We start from the raw sequence: 18,220 nt of genomic DNA on the forward strand, positions 1-18,220 counted from the left end.
CCAGTATTGGAGATCACTTTTCAAAGCTGCAAGTGACGGGAAGGGAGTTGTCAGGGGAGTTGCAAGGGTGACTCTCTAGATCCACTTTTGGGGGGGACATACCCTGGTTCCCTTCCACTCTTCTTGTCTTTCTCCCTCTGCCTCTCACCCTTCCTCACCCCCACCCCCTCTTTCTCCAGCTCCTACCACAGCAGACGGGTTGGGGACGACACCGTCATGGTTGGAAAGCAAGAGGAGAGTTTGGTGAAAACCACTCCAGGGCCTTTCTCTCAGGCCTTGGTGATGAAAGGACTCAATGAACCTCAACAGTTTCTCACAGGAAAATTCCGGCCTCTGTCTCCTTACAAGCAAGACATTGAGCAACCCTTAATGGAGCAGGGTTAAAATTCAGGATTTCTGACTTATCCATGGCCTCTGCTTGGATAGAAAGACTAGGTCACGGTCATAGCTGTCGATCAGAATCATTTTAGATACCCAAGGTCACATTGTTCAAAAGTGCACTTTAAGCTGATAGACTATTAATGCAAAAAGAGAGAAAATGAACGATGCCTCTGGAGTCCGTGAACTTCAGAGCCCTGTCACTTAGGGAGCGCGAGGGCTAGCGGCAGGTGACTGTTTGTGGGCAGTCAGCCCCCAAGGTCCCTGACTGTCCTTCAGATGCTGCCTCTGGCTGCCCAGGTTGTGCAGCGGGCGGCCTGTTTACTTGGGAGCTGTATCAGGACAATCACTGCATCTAGCCCCACATGCCCAGTCAAACTGATTTTGAAACTTCTCTGATTCTCTGTGTTAGATTGTGGCAGATTTCTGGCAAGGAGTGGGCGGGAGGAGGAAACGGCTGTTTTTATGGGCAGAGAAATGTCCCTGAGATGCCTGAGGTTGCCTTGTGATTCCTCTAGCCTAGCCTAGCCCTAAAACTGGGCTGCACATAGACAGGAGTTCATGAAAAGTTTTCGTTTCCAAGCCTCCGGTGGGCCTGGAGAGTGACAAGCCACATGCATCCGAGGGCACTGAAAATCCACCAAAAAGATGGGCAGAATTTGACTAGGATTGCCTCCAATGCTTGGCACTTTTATAGAGGCTGAAGCTATTTCCCAGTTTGACTTACGGGCATTTATGAGTGTCAGAGTCCAGAAGGACTCTTGTCCTAAGATTGGGCTTGTTACCGTGTAGCATTTTGATGATCTTTTTGTGTATTCTTGGACCTTGTTTTCGAGACGTGGACATCAAGGCCTGGAGAGCTCACCTGTCCATGGGTCTGGGCTGGGAGTTCTCCCCCCTCTCTGCCCAGTGCTGCCCGAGGAGGGAGAGTGGGCAGGGAGGCCTGCACATCCCTATTCTGAGCGATTATTAACTATTGATCTCAGACAGGTGATTCTAGTTCATGCTATGGAAGGTGTGGATTACACAGAAAGGGGAATGAGGACATGTTCGTGGGTCCTTAAAAAAATCTTCCTTATCAACATTGAGTTGTCTTGCTTATCATAAATATCTCTTCTGTGGAGCAAACAGGGCCAGGTGGCCCATTCCAACCTATTCTGCCCCTGGCTGAGCACAAACTCCCTCTTCTCTGTCACCTTCCAAAAGTCGAATAAAAGGAGCTTCCTCCCTTAGAGGCTAGGCCTTTGGGCCTGGCAGTCCCCCACTCTGATTGCTCCAGGGATGTCCCATTTTCTCTCCTGTCCACAGAGGGTTGAATATGCCAAATAGCTATTCATGGAGACCCTAGCAAAGATACTCCCAAATACTTCAGTGTAGGGTGGATCAGACTAGACACATATGTGGCCCCATAAGGCAGAATGTATGCTGGACCAGGAGCAGGGGGTGTGAGCAGGTTGTGGATATAGCCTAGATATAGTCTGGCTATAGCATAGCTGAGGAAAGATGGGTCCCCATTAGACACAGAGACTAGTGGAGAGTCAGGCTCCATCGGTTAGTAGACTCTAGCTTACCAGCCCCTGACACTCAGGGCTGATGGTTCTGCTGACCAGCATACTCTGCTCCTACCCTCTCTCTTAAGCTCTCTTTTTGATAGCAGAAATGAGTCACATATTTTTGTCTGTTTGTGTGTTGGTTGGTTTTTCATCCCTCTTCCTTCTGACCAAAATGTCATTCATTCCCACCCACCCATCTGCCTTACTAGGTCATTTGGTCTTTAACTGGTTCCTGTCTCTTCATTTCTTTTCTCTAGCTGATGATACATATATTGGTTATTTATGAATCTGTACTCTGAAATTTCTTCTTTAGAGAGCTTCATGGTTCTAAACTGAACATAGATGTTATACTGCTCAATACAGAAGGGTGGAGTCGGATGCATTTAGAGAACCTAGGAGATGAAAGGGAAAACTTGGAACCCAGGGGCATGGTCTTGGAAAGGAGAAGTCTCCCCTCATCCCCCGTTCACCCTTGGAGGGGAATTCTGAAAATGAGATTCAAGGGCTCTGTGGCACGATACGAGGGGCTCTTTGCTATTGAAGTATACCTGCAACATCCTACAGCCAAGAGAGCAGTGCAAGGAGGCCCTGGGGTGAATGGTCCCTCACACAGAAAGCTGAGTGGAGACAATTGTTACTCTACTTTCCAGGCTTCTTACTGACCCCAGTAGGTGGATGTACTCTTCTTCCTGAGGAGTAAACTAACTTAGATTCCATCTTTTCTCGGATTCAGACATAATCATAACTATTTAAAAGAATATTTATTCCCCTTAGTCCAAGAGTCCACTCTAGCCTTTCGATTTGTCGTAGGTGGTAATGTGTGTGAGGTGGGGGTGGAGGAGGGTGTTGTATGTTTTAAATAAGCCATACTTTTAGAGAAATGGAAAAAATGGCAGGTGCAATTTCAATTAAATTTTTGTTGCTTTTGGAATATATCAATAGCAAATATTTGTTCTTTGTCAGCAGTGGGCTGTATGCTGTACAAAAAGGGGGTCAGGCAAGGTACAAATCGGCAAAGAATAATTAAAGACACAATGGGGCTGACTTTTAGTAAGCATTTTCCATTGGCCAGGCATGCAAAGGACATTATATACATAATCCTAGAAACCCCGTGAGTTAAGTATGATCACGCCCAGAGAGGTTATGAACTTGCCCAGCTTGCCCAATGTCACACAGCTAGTAATTGGTAGGACCCTGGATCTGATCTCAGGTCTGTCTGACTCCAAAGCCCTCACCAAACTCCTCTTGCACAAACTTGGTACCAAGCAAGAGAGGTTCCGGTATTTCCAAGGGTGTCAAAGCAGCAGGAAAGCCCCTCAAAGTGTTAGTCAGAACTCGTCGCCAGAAACCAGATAGTGTTAAGACTGTAGTATTTTATAAGTTATTTAAGAATGTAGTTTTCAAGTGTCCAGGTTGCCTCAGAGGCCAGCACATCTATCGGCTTCTGCTCAAGTCGTGATTATTTGCCATCGATACTATTTGGAGATGTTTCCATTCTGTCATTTTGCTGTACTCAGATTTAGAAAAACACAAGTCAGTAAGATGGTGTGATTAGCAACTCCCCGAGTTCAGTTGCTTGTACCTTCAGTGATATGGGTTTCGGAGGCATAATGAAATGGAGAGGATTATTAGCAAAACCACTTAGGAGCTTATTCTCTTGCCGTTGGGGAGTGAAAATGTTTTCTTTTCCATCTACTCTTCCATTGGGAGTGGATCTGAGAGTGGTTATCCTTTGAGGTGCATGTGTAGAGTAGTATGGTTTTAGACTGTGAAGGGAATCATTTTAGTAGTTATGTGCAATAAAACCATATCTCAGTACAAGTTTCCACTATAGGACCCATGAAATAATAAAAGTGAGAAACAGTGGTCTGAATATTTTAGCAAGTGCCTTATCTTTTAACATACAAGTTTCTAAAGAAGACATGCAGTGCCTTTACATCTTTATTTTTTCCTCTGTATATGATGACATGCTTTGCAAGGTAGGTATTCAATAAATTTTTATCTTATTACACTTAGTATATCATTAGAGCGCTATTTATTATCACCAAGCCATCTTTTGGAAGAACCCCTTTAAAAATAGAACTTACATATTTAGATCTCTCAGAAGTTCCTCATTGTTCTTTTTACTGGGACAGACAGATTTCACTGGTAGGTAAAGCACATGGTATTTTCAGACCAATGTCAGGATCTTATTGGTCTTGCTTAAATGATTGCTATCTTTTCTTACTGAGAATTTTACACAAATTATTTTAATTACATGAAACTTAGAACCCACATTGGTAGAAATGATCAAGTACTAAAGTGTATCCTGATGTAGAAAATTGTGATGGAGTGTTTTAGGCAATATACTAACTCACTCATCTATACAGCATCATTTCATTCTGAAGGAAATAATGACAACAGTGGCTTCTATTTATTGAATATTACTCTGTGACAGACACTATATTAAGTACCTTACATGGATTATCTCATTTAATTCTCAAAACAATTCTATAAGATAGATGTTTTTTTACCTATGAATAAACAGAGCTCCAAGGTTTAAGTACCTTTTCCAAGATTCACAGGGCCAGAGTCGGCATTTGAACCCAGTTTTAATGAACTCCAAAGCCCATATCCTATATTATAAAGATACAAATGATCACAATCCCTAATTCATGCTCCCGAATATGAATATTTGTTTCTTATAAGAGCAGACTGTTATTTGACCATTTCCAGCCATTTTAATTGAAGACATATCATATGTGGTTCTTACTGGTCCAAATGAAAAGTAGCAACATAAAAGAGTATGAGCGATAGGATTAGCAAGTTCTCAGTGGGATGCTGCAATAGCTGAGCTTCGCCGTAAAGTAGTGGAGACCCATGAGCCTAGCTGACACACAAAGACCTTGGGGAGCTTGTCTTTGCTAATAGAGGCCTTCGTTTCTTCACTTGACCTTGCCATCATGCTCCCGTCTCAGCCCTCAATTAAGCTGCCATCGGCATAGGATTTATAACGTGTCACTGGCCATTCAAGAGACAGCAGCAGAGGTGTGGCTGAAAAGCTGAACAATAAAGAATGGAATTGATTTTCATTTCTGTTCAAATCAGGAAGATAACAAAACCGTAACTGACCCCGGGACAGAACAAGACAGCCCAGCTAGGTGCAAATTTCAGAGACTAAATGCCTAGTAACCTTTGCAGAAGGTCCATTTTCTCTGACAGACCAAGATGCTCATGGTTTCTTTCTGTCCAAACCTTGGGAAACGATCAGTTATTGGTGACGTCGAACTTTTCCAGGAGAGAATCTGTATCTCATTTTTCCTGTTTGTTTCTAAAAAATATAGTAAATTTTATAAGTGAGAATTTTTAAGGAAAACAACAGGTTTTCTTTTTTTTTTTTTTTTTAACTGAACCAAGTGTAAAAATATAGCATGGCCATGGACCACATGAATGAGGTAATTTTAGAGTCTTTTCTAGGAATTTTGAATGTTATGAACTTTATTTTGCATGGGTAGGATGATATTAGTTTGTGTTTTAAATAAATAGTGAGACTGGACTTCTTTTGTTAGACTATAATTAATTCAAAAGAATAGTGTTCTTCCTTTAGGGATGAGTCTTATTTTAATTTCATAAATTTGGAAATAAAACTCTGACTTTTGATTTAACAAGGGAAGAAGCCACAGGTACCCTAATTTTAAATTATTGCTTTTATTCAGCACTAGTAACTAGGGTTGTGGACATAATCTTAAAAATGAAAGTTTAATAAAATGTGTACACTGGTGTATTAATCTTCTGGTTAGCCTTCTATCATTCAGTCCCAACTTCCTCAGCATTGAGGAAGAATTGATTATGGTTTATGCTCTGAAAGACAGCCCGTTTCCTGTGTTGTGAATGACCTGTGGCTTTGCCAGACATACTGGCCTGCAGATAAAACTGATGAAAGTCAGCAAGGGGGTTTTCCTACCTGTGTACTTATCAGTCTTCCCCCAAGCCACAGTCTGCCTTTTGAGAGCTCTAATAATTAATTTGGTCTTCTCTCTTCTCCCTTTTCCCCCACCTTCTCCCTGTCTGTTCACAGGTTATCTTGACGAATCAAATTACAACCCATCTGAGTGGAGCCCTAGCTTCTCAGGCAGACCTGGTGTCTCCAGCTGATGACTTGTCCCTGTCTGAAGGTAAGGGATCTGTCCTAGAGGGGCTGAAACTTGACACTGACCTCCAGCCCCACAACCTCTCTGCTCCTGGGAGAGCCCAGAGATCAGCTCGCAGGCCCTGGCCAGTGAACCCAGCCAGAGCCCAGCGATGTAGGCTGTGCCACCTCTCCTGGCATCTGATCCCTTATATTTGGAGAGTCTCTTGCTCTGTTACTGTAAGTGAGCTTCCTTTTCCACCCGAGTGAGTCATCTTAATGGATGGGCCTCCATCACCTCCACCTTGAGGCTGGTCACTCCTCTGTAGTTGCTTTGGGTCCTTGGTGTGAGGGCTGGTGACCTGCTAACTGACTGTTTTTTGAGACTGATGCTGAAAGGTTGGCTTTACCAGTGGTCCCGCAGCAATTTAGCCTTTTCTCATGCTGGGTACTTTTAGTCCTGGTAAAAGCAAACACCAATGTGATGTGCTGGGGATGTGGCATTCCCTGTCAGCTTTACAGAAAGATTAAGAGAAATGCTCCATGCTGGTAAATCTGCAAAATTTTCTCCACCTTCCCATGCTAGCAAAGGTCAGGCCAGCTACAGTTCACATAGCGAGGGGAATCACACCTCTGAGCCAGTGGGTGGTTTCTAGTTTTAGTCAAAGCTCTTACTTGACATTTCTGAGTTCTGCTAGTTGTACTCTTTCAGGGCAGAATGCTGTGGGCCTGTGTGTATGTGCGTAGCTGTCCCAGGCCCCTCTGCACTTTCCTTTTTCTGAGAATTATTCGTGATGGACTATGTGGGACTTCCAGGCCTCACAAGGCTCCCGACTGCCCAGGTGATCTCCATGGATTGGCCTCAGTTTATGGTCCCCAAATACAAGGACTATACCCCTGCTTCTCAGTGGTGTTTTTTAGAGTGAAAACTCATTATTTATTTAAAGCAGTAGTAAACTGTACTCGGTACCCTGCTTCCACATCAGTGATGTATTATCGCACCCCCATCACCTGGACTTAGAAGCCTGAATCATTTTATAACCCTCCCCCCTTATATTCTTTTCACCATCAAGTCCATGTAGTTGTTCCTTCCAAATATATCTCTCCCATTCCTTCTTTTTTTACAATTTGAATTGTGATCAGCTGACTCATTCAACTTATAATTGGGTTATTTTAATAAAATTCCAATATGTCTTTCCAACTGCAAACTGCCATTTCCATTCTGCCGCTACCAAGTGGAACTTACTGCTTGGGCTGTGTTTTCTTTGTCACTCTCCTACTGAGAAATCTGTGTTTTGAGAATGGGCTAAAATCAATATGCTGATTTTGAAGTATTCAGGACTTTGTGATTTGTCAGCTGAAAGTCGGCCAGAGTGGAAGTATTTACACCATGGAAATCAGCAACTGCTAAAAATCAGGTTATTTTTCTTTTCTTTTGCATGAATCTGTTTCCAAAACACCACGAGATAAAGTCAGTACTTCTTAACACTTCGCAGTCTGGTCTCTCCTTCCTGTTCAACTTGCACTGACATTTCCTTGGCTCCTGTGCCAAGTGTGTGAACTTACTGCTCACCGTTCCCTCCCCCCCACCACCCCTCCAACCCCCGGGCCTCTGCTGGGACAGCCCACCGATCTTGAACAGCATTTCCCTTTTTCACTTCTACCTCTGCTTCTCTTCCCAGATCCTCCCACTCCTTCGAGGGTTACAGACCACCTCTTCCACAAAACCTCCTCGTCTGTCCCAGTAGGCATGGCTCTCACTCTCTGTTCCTCCTCTGTGGTCCCTCTACCTGCTCCGCTATATAAAGAAAAGGTCTAGAAAATTTAATTTAACTTTTCATGGTTTCCCGACTAGATTGGCAGATATTTTAAGGACACAGACTATCTTGTATTCTTTTTGTCTCCATGCTGTGCCTGAGTGACTAGCAAAGTTCTAGGCACATTTAGGCAGTAAGTAAATGCTGAATGAATACCCCAGTTAATACTTTGTAAAAATAGTAACCATGAGAATCACATAAGGCACCTATGAGTATCATGAAAAATTGTTGTAATAATTTCACACGCCACAGACACACACCGCACACATTTATTCAGCTCTAAGGAAAAGAAAGTATCTTGTTTCTTTATTTGAAAACCAGTAAGTAAGAGTACTTTGCTTTGTCTTGGCTTCCTGGTTTATCTTAAACAAAGAAGAGTCGGTGAAACAGATAACAAAGGAAATTGCTTTGGGGCTCCAGTGTAACCGCTTCAAGAAAACAAGCAGTAACGTGGTATTTGTGGCAAAGGAAGGGTTACCAGCTCATTCTTAGACAACTTTTTCTTATTATGGAATCCGAGGGAGGATGGAAACAATTCATTTTTTTAGGTCTTTATAGGTCATTTTTTAGGTCTTTTACTTGCATAGCTGAGCAGGTGAAGAGGCTATGGAAATATTTTTTCCTGAAGTCTATACTGAAATTCCTTACCAGTGAATTAAAATGAATAGATTTCTTACAATATTTATACCTATTTAAATGCATTACAGTGTCCCTTAATGTTACTGTGATTCATATGGATAAATGGCTTTGTTGTTGTTTCAGCCATTCGTGGTTTCATTAGCTTGGTGATCTTGAGCAGGTCTTTTAATCACTTTGGCCTCAGTTTTTTTCTGTTAAATGACAAGTGAGATGAGTATAAGGTTGCCAGAAGTCTTTTCTAGCTCTAACATTGGACGATCATACTGTGGGTCTGAAGATCAGGAGCATTCACTAGGTGATGGGTATTGAAAAGCCTGATTTTTCAGACTAGGAAGAATGACCTTGTTGTCCTAGATTAGGCATCATAGGAAAGATCTTCAGAAATCTTAGCATTGATACCTTTGGCATGCCTACAGTAGCCTCCTCTCCCTATTGCTCTCTCTTTCTCTCTAAACTCTCTGGTCTTGTCTGTCTGTCGCTTGCTCTCTCTGCCTTTCTTCCACACAAACGTGTGCACAAGAGGTGTGTGCAAACCAGTGCAAGTGGGAAACACCCCGATTAGGGAGCTCAAGGCCCCCTCTGACCTTTAATGGATTTCAGCTGCAGAACAGAGGGAACTGCTTAAAAGGCACTCCTTTGCAAATAGTTGGTGAGAACCAGCGGCCACTGGGCAGCCAGCGATAAAATGATCCGAGGTGACCTGAGAGAAGTACCCAGCAGGGGCTGGTTCGGGAAATGAAGTCTCTTCTGCTCTGACACAGAACAGGGAATGCAAGTGACCTGGCCCAACTGAGAGATCTCTTCTATCCCAGTGATCCCTACTATTAATATCTGCCAGCTGCAGGCCCAGAGCATCCCCCTGCTGAGATCAAAAGGACCCCTATCTTGGCTGGAACAAGGTCATCTGCACAGGGCTGTAAACAGGCCGGCTGGCTCAGGGACCTCTGTAGGGGAGGAGAAGTCAGGAGAGGGGAGGTGCTCTCTCACGCTCCTTTAATCTCCCCGGACCAGCTGTTGCCTCCCAGTGTTTGTAAAGTTGAGAGTTCTTTGTTTTTGTGTTGCTTTTTCTCCCTTATTAAATGTGTGGCTAGGTTGTTGCTTGGATTATGTAGACCCATGTCCACTGCTTGGGCCCACTGTATGATTCTCTTCATTGAGGTTTCATTCCCCTGTTGAGTTATCCAGCTCCCAGGTGGGAGAGCCGCAGAGGGAGACGTGGACCCCAAAGGCCAAGGACTTTTCCCAATGTCACTCCTGCTGCATGGTATTGTGCCTGGAGAAGGATGAGAGGACAAGTTGAATTTTCTCTATTTAGTTAATAACTTCTATACGTACCGTGTGCTTATCAATTTTTAGCCTGCCTTTCACAAATGTTATTTCATTCAGTTGTGAGAATGGAACTTTCAAGACTTATGCAAATCGATCAAAATTATACTGTGAACCTAAGGGCAGAAATCAGGATTTTCGTTCTTATAATCTACATTGTTCTCAAGCTGGCACTGTGAGTGAAAGTATTTTCTTTCCAGTGTTTTGTTTCATTGACAGAAACTCAGGCATCTAGGTTGTTACAGAGGTCAGTGACTGGCTATTAACTAGGTTATCGTGATGGCTATTGATTAGGTTATTATGTTGGTAACTGACTAGGTTATCGTGACTGTTCTGGCCAAGGACATGTTTCTCAGATGCCCTTGCCAGTTCTTCCTGGTGGTCAGCGAAGATACTAAGAATGATTGGATCTTGGTCACAGGGAATGTCCCCTTTGAAAGGATCTAGCAGTCCAGCTGCCCTAAGACACCACATTTTATTCTGAAGTCACCTGAGAGTCACCTGAGATTGGACCAGAAGGACTGGCTGGACCCCTGTTCAACAAGCACAGTTGGTAGGTGAGATGGACATGCAGTGTAAGACTGAAGCTCTGCTCAGCATAGGCTGCGAGCTTTTCCCCTCTGATGATTTAATGAGATAGCATTACTTCAGTGTGGCTACTTCTGTGTGGCGACACAGCCCACTTCAGCAACCCCAGAGGCTTCGTGGAAAGGAAGCATCATCAGGCTGCCATCCTGGCATTCCCAGCATCTGGCATGTTAGTGTTCTTCTATCTGCAGTCATAGTTTTTGATAGATAATAGCACTTAAAAACTAAAAATGGCCCAGCTGGCATGGCTCAGTGGTTGAGCATCGACCTATAAACCAGGAGGTCATGGTTTAATTCCTGGTCAGGGCACATGCCCGGATTTCAGGCTCGATCCCCAGTGTGGGGTGTGCAGGAGGCAGCTGATCAATGATTTTCTCATCGTTGATGTTTCTATCTTTCTCTTCCTCTCCCTTCCTCTCTGAAATCAATAAAAATATGTTTAAAACAAAACAAAACCTAAAAATGAAAAGTGCATGGATGGGTCGAGGAAAAACACAAGAGAAAAGGCAGTACTTAATAGAACCAAGAGTGGTTTCTAATTTTTGTACAGGAAGCCTTTTTATTTCAGTTGAATTGATGACTTATTTCATGTGCAAGAGAAAGTATTTTAGGATTCATTCTCCCCAAGAAACCATCCTTGCAAAAAGCTGGAGTCCACTTGAAAGAGTATATGCAAGTACGTGGCTTGTGTCTCCTCTAAAATAAATTCACCAAGGAGGAACAGCCCAGAACAGTTGGGGCGAACCAGGGACTCATGGTTGTGAGAGAAGCCGACTTCAAAGCATGGTATGAATTTTCAAGTTTTATTTCCACTCTTGCTTTCCAGCTGGATCTGCTCTGGATTTACTGCAGGATGTTTGAAAATGTGGCTCCCTGCTAATCTCAGACAGTTGCTATGATCAATGGTTTCTTTCATTTCCGATAAAAAACACTGGTGTTTCTGCTTAAATTGTGTGTACTTTCAGCTTTATTATTGTAGTCGTAATTTATTGTCCAGCATTACCCAAATTTGTAATCCATTAACCACAGACTTTGGGGTGGGTTGGTCAAGTTAGCAGAACTCTCTCCACACTTGGGCTCCAAGGCCCTCCACAGCCCAGTCCCAAACTAAACGTTCACTGGTGTGGGCAGACCAGGTACAAATGGGTATGGGTGGAGCCGCCTGAAAAGTCCACCTCTCAGGGCTCTGGTGCAGGGTGGCTATAATTAGTGCTTTGAAAACATAAAGTATCACCATGTGACTGCAAGGTTAATATTAACAACTGTGATCAACATTGTTAACATTCGCATTTCTATAGCATTTTAAAATGTCCTAAAATGATGAATCACTTAATCCACCTCAAACCACCAAAGCATGAAGGAGACTTGCTCAAAAGCCACACAGTGAGTGAGAGGTGGTGGTGCTGGGAGCAGAAGTCAGAGCCCCTCCCATGAAAGCCTAGATTTGGACACTGCTGCCCCTTAGGAGTGAGTTTTAGATAAAAATGTCCAAGTATCCTGGTGGCCTTCCCATTTTTGATTCCAAAGCCACAGACATATATCAATACAAACAACTTACTTCCAGCAACTGTTCAGATGCCATGAAAGGCCTAATTTATAGAAAAAGATTAGAAGCACCAAAAACCTTTAGTGTTTAGACCAGCCGTGGGCAAACTACGGCCCGTGGGCCGGATCCGTCCCGTTTGAAATGAATAAAACTAAAAAAAAAAAAAAAAAAAGACCGTACCCTTTTATGTAATGATGTTTACTTTGAATTTATATTAGTTCACACAAACACTCCATCCATGCTTTTGTTCCGGCCCTCCGGTCCAGTTTAAGAACCCATTGTGGCCCTCGAGTCAAAAAGTTTGCCCACCCCTGGTTTAGACAAAGAAAGCCTAAATATTATGTGAGCGGGTGGTAGTGGCTAGAGTTGAGAGGGATTGGGCACAGTCTACAAATGTCTATAATCTCAAGAGGGAGAGGAACTCGGGGGTTTTCAGCAGGGACCAAGGGGTAATAGCACCACGGCCTCGGGGTCAAATGAGAGAGGGAACACTGAAGTCAACCACCAGGAAGTACTTCCTGGTCAGGAGCCCTGTTTTGCTAGTGACAGTTTGCCAAAGAGAGACACGTGTGAAGCAGGATCAAATGAAATGGGAGCCAGTGTATTCTTCGGGAAAGTCTTTGAAATGGTTCATGGGAGGCTGGGCTAGATTTTTGAAAGTATTTTCCCCTTAACCCCTCTTTACTCTTTAGAATTTAGAGGTTAATTTCTCAGGTGTTAATTTCTCAGATGCAAATGTTCATGTTACTCTCGGGGTCATGAAGGCAGAAAGGATGAGAACACCAAAGCCAATTTTGTTCATTGCTTCAACCACAGAGATGATGGGGCCAAAATCCCAGAGAGTGGGATGCCAAGAGGTGGTGTGATCCCAACGAGCTTCAAGGTGGAAGGATTCTCTTGTTTACCATCATTAAAGAGACTTCTCTACCAGATACGAGAGAGCAGAGATCATAAAGAGAGGCTGGTTCCTAGGAGTGGTGCCCAGGCGGTAACTTAGTTTGTGCTGTAATGTAGCATGCACTTTTGATGTTTACTAGGATTTGGGGAGGATAGTAGCAAGGTCTGCCAAGGTGGTCTGTCCAAGGACAGTCCAGCTGAGTTCTGACCTAGGTTTGGATCTCTCTGACGGCATTTCTTTTCTTCATGTTTCTGATAAGCTACTCAATAAGTATCAGTTGGATTAAACTGTATTTCATTTTGTCATACTGACATGTCCTGTTTATTAGCTGCATTCCTGCATATATTAGCATAGTTTTAGAGTTATGGTCCCTCAGAATTTTTTTTGGCTGGATGAAGAAACCTTCAAGTGCCTTTCATGTGTTGTGGACCCGTACCAGATGCACTATGTTAATGTGACAGGAAATCCAGAAATTGACAAGATGTGGGCCCTGCCTTCACGATGTTTACAGTGGAATTTGAGAATAATTCTAAAGGAGAACAATATTAAGGAGAATGTGTGTACTGCCTTCAGACAGTATGGCATGAACCAGAGGCTCCAGGAGTTAGGAAGGGGGGATCTTCCAGCTGAGGCAAATCTGAAGGGTTCAGGGAGGAAGATGTAAGAGTTAGGCCTGGGGGAGGGATATGGTTTCAATAGGCAGAGAAGAGTGAAGATCAGGGAATGCTATCAATAAAGACTTACGTTCAAAATGGGCCCCTCTTCTCTCCCGTCATTCTCCCCCTCGCAAAATCTGTCCCAGCCACACAGCCTCCTCTCTTGTTCCTCAAACTCACCCAAGTGTTTCTGCCTCCGGCCTTTTGCATCTGCTATTCCCACTGACCAGAGCACTTGTGATCTTCCTGTGTCCTGCTCCCTTACTCGTCAGTCTCACTCCAGTCTCCTCTCCTCAGAGAGGTCTTCCTTCATCCCTTTAAGACACAACCCCTATCCCTATCCCATCCTCCTCTACCTCCTAACCCAGCTTTATTTTTCTTGATTGCCCTTATCACTGTCTGCCCTGTATTAGAAATTTATTTGTTTGTGGGTTTATTGTCTGCTTCTTTTGTTTTCACATAATCTCCTAAAGGGCAGACACTTTGTCTTGATCACTTTTGTAGCGCCTAGTTCCTGGAGGGTATTCAATAAATATGGGATCTAAGTTGCAGGGAAATGCAGGGTATGTTGGGAAGGGAGCAACAAATGGCAAACATAGGGAGGTCATGAGCAATAAATCTAGGAGTAGATTGGGGCCAGACTTTTGAATATCAGACCGAATTTAGACTTTATGCTAAAGTGATCCTAACTATGCAGTCTGAAGGGTGTCTGGATGAGATGTGTGCAACAGCTTAGGGGTGGGGGACTGAGGTAAGGAGACAATGAACTCATCAAGTATTTAGGAAAATGGGCCACCCATTATGCACCAGGAACTGTACATGGTGCTGAGGATACAGAGATGACATTCTAGATAGATCTATCATTACCAAAGACATGGTGGCAAAACCATAGTCCTTTGAAGCACTGCCAATCATTCCCTATGACTGGGCGTGCAGGGGCCACCTAGGAGAATGGCATAGGGTTAGGCTTGAGAAGTAGGCAGTGTGGAGCATGAACATCTGGCATGCCATGTTAGGGAGCTTATGGTTTTTTCTGAAGCCCCTGTGAGAAGAATATGAGGATAATCCATTGGCAGCACATCATTTCCTTGATCAACATGATTGATGAGGCTTATTCGACTGGCGAGGAATGTTTCTCTTTCCTCCCTTATAGTTCCATGTGCATCCCTTCCAAATCCACATGCTCAATCAAAGAAGACGGATGGCTCCCCAGAGAGAGTAGACTGTTCTTCAGTCAAGGATATGGAGTGATTGTGTTTCCCCACCAGGGGTTCTCAAGCCTTTGCGTGCAGCTGAGTCACCTGGAGGGGTTATTAACACACACACTGCTGGACTCCCACTCCCAAGTTTCAGTCAGCTGAGCAGATATTATTGTACGTTTGCTAAGAGCATCTGTATACCTCTGTTGATCCCTCCAGTCATGTCCATTCTCAACATTCTCCCTTTTTTCCAGATTAAATTTTCAACATTATCTACCTATTCCTGGTCCATGCCTTCAAGCCAATATACTGGATTTAAGGAAAAAATTTGAAAACATTTTCTTTCCAGTCCCAGATAACTATCTGGCTACTTTTTGATCTGATTTTCTTTATACCCACAGTCAGCCCCAGAGTTTCTCTTCAGGGGAGAGATTTCTTCTGTTAATCTGGAATCCACTACCCACTCTAAACAATTATTATCTGATGAGATGTGAGGCCTAAACTTACCTGTGCGTGTCACCTCCTATCCGGAGACATACGACAGGCAAACTAGCACAGATTATACCCCAGGATCAGCCTTTATTCACCACTGCTCAGGACAAGATAAGCCAGAGAAGCTAAGAAGGCGCTGGATAACTGAAATACTTGCATTGGAGAGCTCTAGATTTGAAGTGACATCTTCTCCAGAATGTATGATGTTCTTGCAAAATTACTCCCTACCATCAGCAGAGAGTCTGATTTTTATGGATTAAATGTAAGTGTATGTGTGATGTTGATTCTCTTAAACATGCTTCTATGCCATGGCCCATAAGAAAACCTGTTTCCTGGGAGAGTTACTTCCAGCCACAGAGGATGGGTGATATCTTTGTGGGCCAGGGACTTGTTTTGTTTTTAAATATAGTATAGAGATGAAAGAAGCTAGAAAAGTACCAAAATAAATTGCTCCTGAGTTGAATAATAAAGAGAACACGCCCCCAAGAGAGCTGTAGACCAGAAATAAATTAAATAATTGAAATCTTTAAGGTATAGCCCAGGAAACAAACATCAGTGACTAAGGGGCTGCCAGAGCCCAAGGGAGGATCCAAGGTTCCGGGCAGGAAGAACCCCCTTGTTCCTGTAGGGACCAAACTGGAACCAAGAGAAATAGCTTATACTTTGATGTTAGTACAGAATTAAGGTAAATTAACAAAAAAAGGAATCCTGTCTTATAGTTATTAGAATATAAGTTCCTTGAGGACAAGAAGCTTTGTCTCCTTTGTTCACTTTTGGATCCCCAGAGCCTAAAATAATGTCTGGTAATTGTAGTTACTCAATGAATGAGGCACCTATAGCTACAAGGTAGGGCAATCAAAGAGTTATTTCAAGTTTTAGACCTGTATTCACCTAAGAGAAGCATGAAACTGATGTATCATGTATGCCCCAAAGTTCCTTCAAGGTGCAGTCAGCCTTAACTATGTACCTGCACTGACTGTGATGAACAACAGTGGGCAGCTCAGGGAAAGTGTCAGAACGAAGAGACCAGGAGCCCAAATGCTGAGCTTTGGAAGGAGAAATCTCCCACATTCACACAAGAGTGGTGACTGAAGTAGTTTAGTCTGATTTACAGTGAGGAGATTTATTAGGTACCAACTCTCCACTAGGTCTGGTGCTAGGGCAGATGCTCAGGATACAGAGACAAATGCTCCAGCCCCTGCTCTTTGGGAAACTCAGTCAGATGGTGGAGGGAATCACTATGGACAAGAATACAAAGTGTGTAATGATGGCTCTAGGTTCAGATATTGCTGGGGAAGCACAGGAGTCTTGTTTGGGGATGGGAGCTCTCTAAGAAGGCTTTTTAAAAGGAAGGAGACACTTGAGCTGGATGTTGAAGGATCAGTAGCAGTTCCCCAGTGGAGAAAGAGGAGGGCAAGGTGCTCCTGGTGAAAGGAAAAGGCCATGTCATGGACTAGAGGTGGGTGTGATGGAGACCTTTGGGAGGTCCACTGTAGCTGACATGGAAGGGAGTGCCGCGAGGATGGTCTGCAGAGTTAGGCAGGGGCCAGCAAGCTAGTCAGTGTGAATTCTTCCCTGAGGAAGATGGGGAGCCCCTGGAACGGGAAGGTGATAGGATCATTTTGTCCTTCCAGGTGAATTCTCAGGAGCAATGAACAGGATAGAGGGGATGGAGATGGAACTAGGGAACTTGGATGTGGATCTCTTTGGGGGGAGTCACTTTTGCGTGGGGCTTTCCCTAGATTTCTTAAGGCAGTGGGAACTTTACAATCAGCTTTTCCCATTCTAAAGTCCGGTGGCCAGGTCTGGCTTGGATTTCTGCCTCATCAACCTGGGAGGGAGCTCTTTGGTACCCTAGGCCTCTGAGTAGCATCGGATGAGCCCGTGATGTATCAAGGTGCCTCCCAGTTCGAAAGGGCTCTCTGTACTTCTTTGCTGGGTGGTGAGAGAAAATATCAAGTGATTTAAAGTACTAAACAGCACTATGGAAATAAGTACATTTTTATGTTCCTTTTGCTAGTGATTATAATAACATTAAGTGCCTATCATGTGTCAGGCACTATACTACGCATGAAAAATTCCAACAACCTTTGTGGGGTTCAGTCATTACCTCCATTCTACAAACAAAGAAACTGAAGCACAGAGTGCTCACATAACTTACTGATGATCCTCTAATTACTGATTAGCTGGGATTTAAACCTGGAGGGTCTGGCTCAGAGTCCACCACGCTCTTGACCAGCACGCTACACTCAGCTCTACAAGACAATAATGCAATGACTATATTTGTGTCCTTGCCAGGCTGAGAGGCTGCCATGCTTCAATGTGATAATTGTGGTCATTTCTTTGTATTCACCCTGAAATCTCTTTACAGACAGACATTAAGGAAACTGTGTTTGAACAGCAGACAAGGCTCTGCATTTGGAATTAGGAGACCTGTGTTCAAGCACTGGCCCTGCCATGAAGGTAGCTATTATTTTGAACAAGTCCCTTAACTTCTCTGGCCTCAGTCCCTCAACCCACAGACACAGGGGGCACATCAGCTGATGCTCCTTAAAGGGCAGATTGAAAAGTTTTAAGCTTCAGACAGACTTCTCGGTTTTTCTCTTAAAGATGAACAGAGCAAACCCCAGGCTAGACCAACCCCTCTCTGAGCATTTAGGCGCATCCCTTTGTCACTGTTACTACATTGGTTATCAGAGCAGCAGTCTGCACATTTTTTGAATCTAAGACCCATTGTTTTTGGGGCATGGAAAAGTAAAACTGCTATCTGTAAAATATAGTGCTCCTACACTGTTCAGTTATATAAGACACAGCAGAAGTTGAGGTTTTTTGTTTTTTTTTTAATGAGATGGGCTCTGAGATTTTTTCCCACATCCCAGTGAGTCATCACACATATGCCTGTCAGTGATGTCAGGGGGAAGTTAAAATTTCTCCCTGCCTGGTGTTCATTGCAGAGCTCTTTACCACCCCAAGAATAATGAGGCTGGACCCCACACTTAAGCCTTGGCCTCAGTCTTGCA

At 43.7% G+C, this 18,220-nt stretch overlaps 1 protein-coding gene across 1 annotated transcript in view; it reads left to right on the forward strand.

Annotated features, from left to right (window-relative positions):
- Positions 1–18,220, forward strand: part of RAD51B (RAD51 paralog B) — a 599,650-nt gene that overhangs the window by 349,761 nt on the left and 231,669 nt on the right. The window contains exon 8 of the mRNA XM_023755857.1: positions 5,989–6,085. Within this exon, the coding sequence (XP_023611625.1) occupies positions 5,989–6,085 (97 nt within the window). The remainder of the gene's footprint in view (positions 1–5,988; positions 6,086–18,220) is intronic.

Source organism: Myotis lucifugus, unplaced genomic scaffold (genome assembly GCF_000147115.1).
Source record: "Myotis lucifugus unplaced genomic scaffold, Myoluc2.0 scaffold_85, whole genome shotgun sequence".
NCBI lineage: Eukaryota > Metazoa > Chordata > Mammalia > Chiroptera > Vespertilionidae > Myotis > Myotis lucifugus.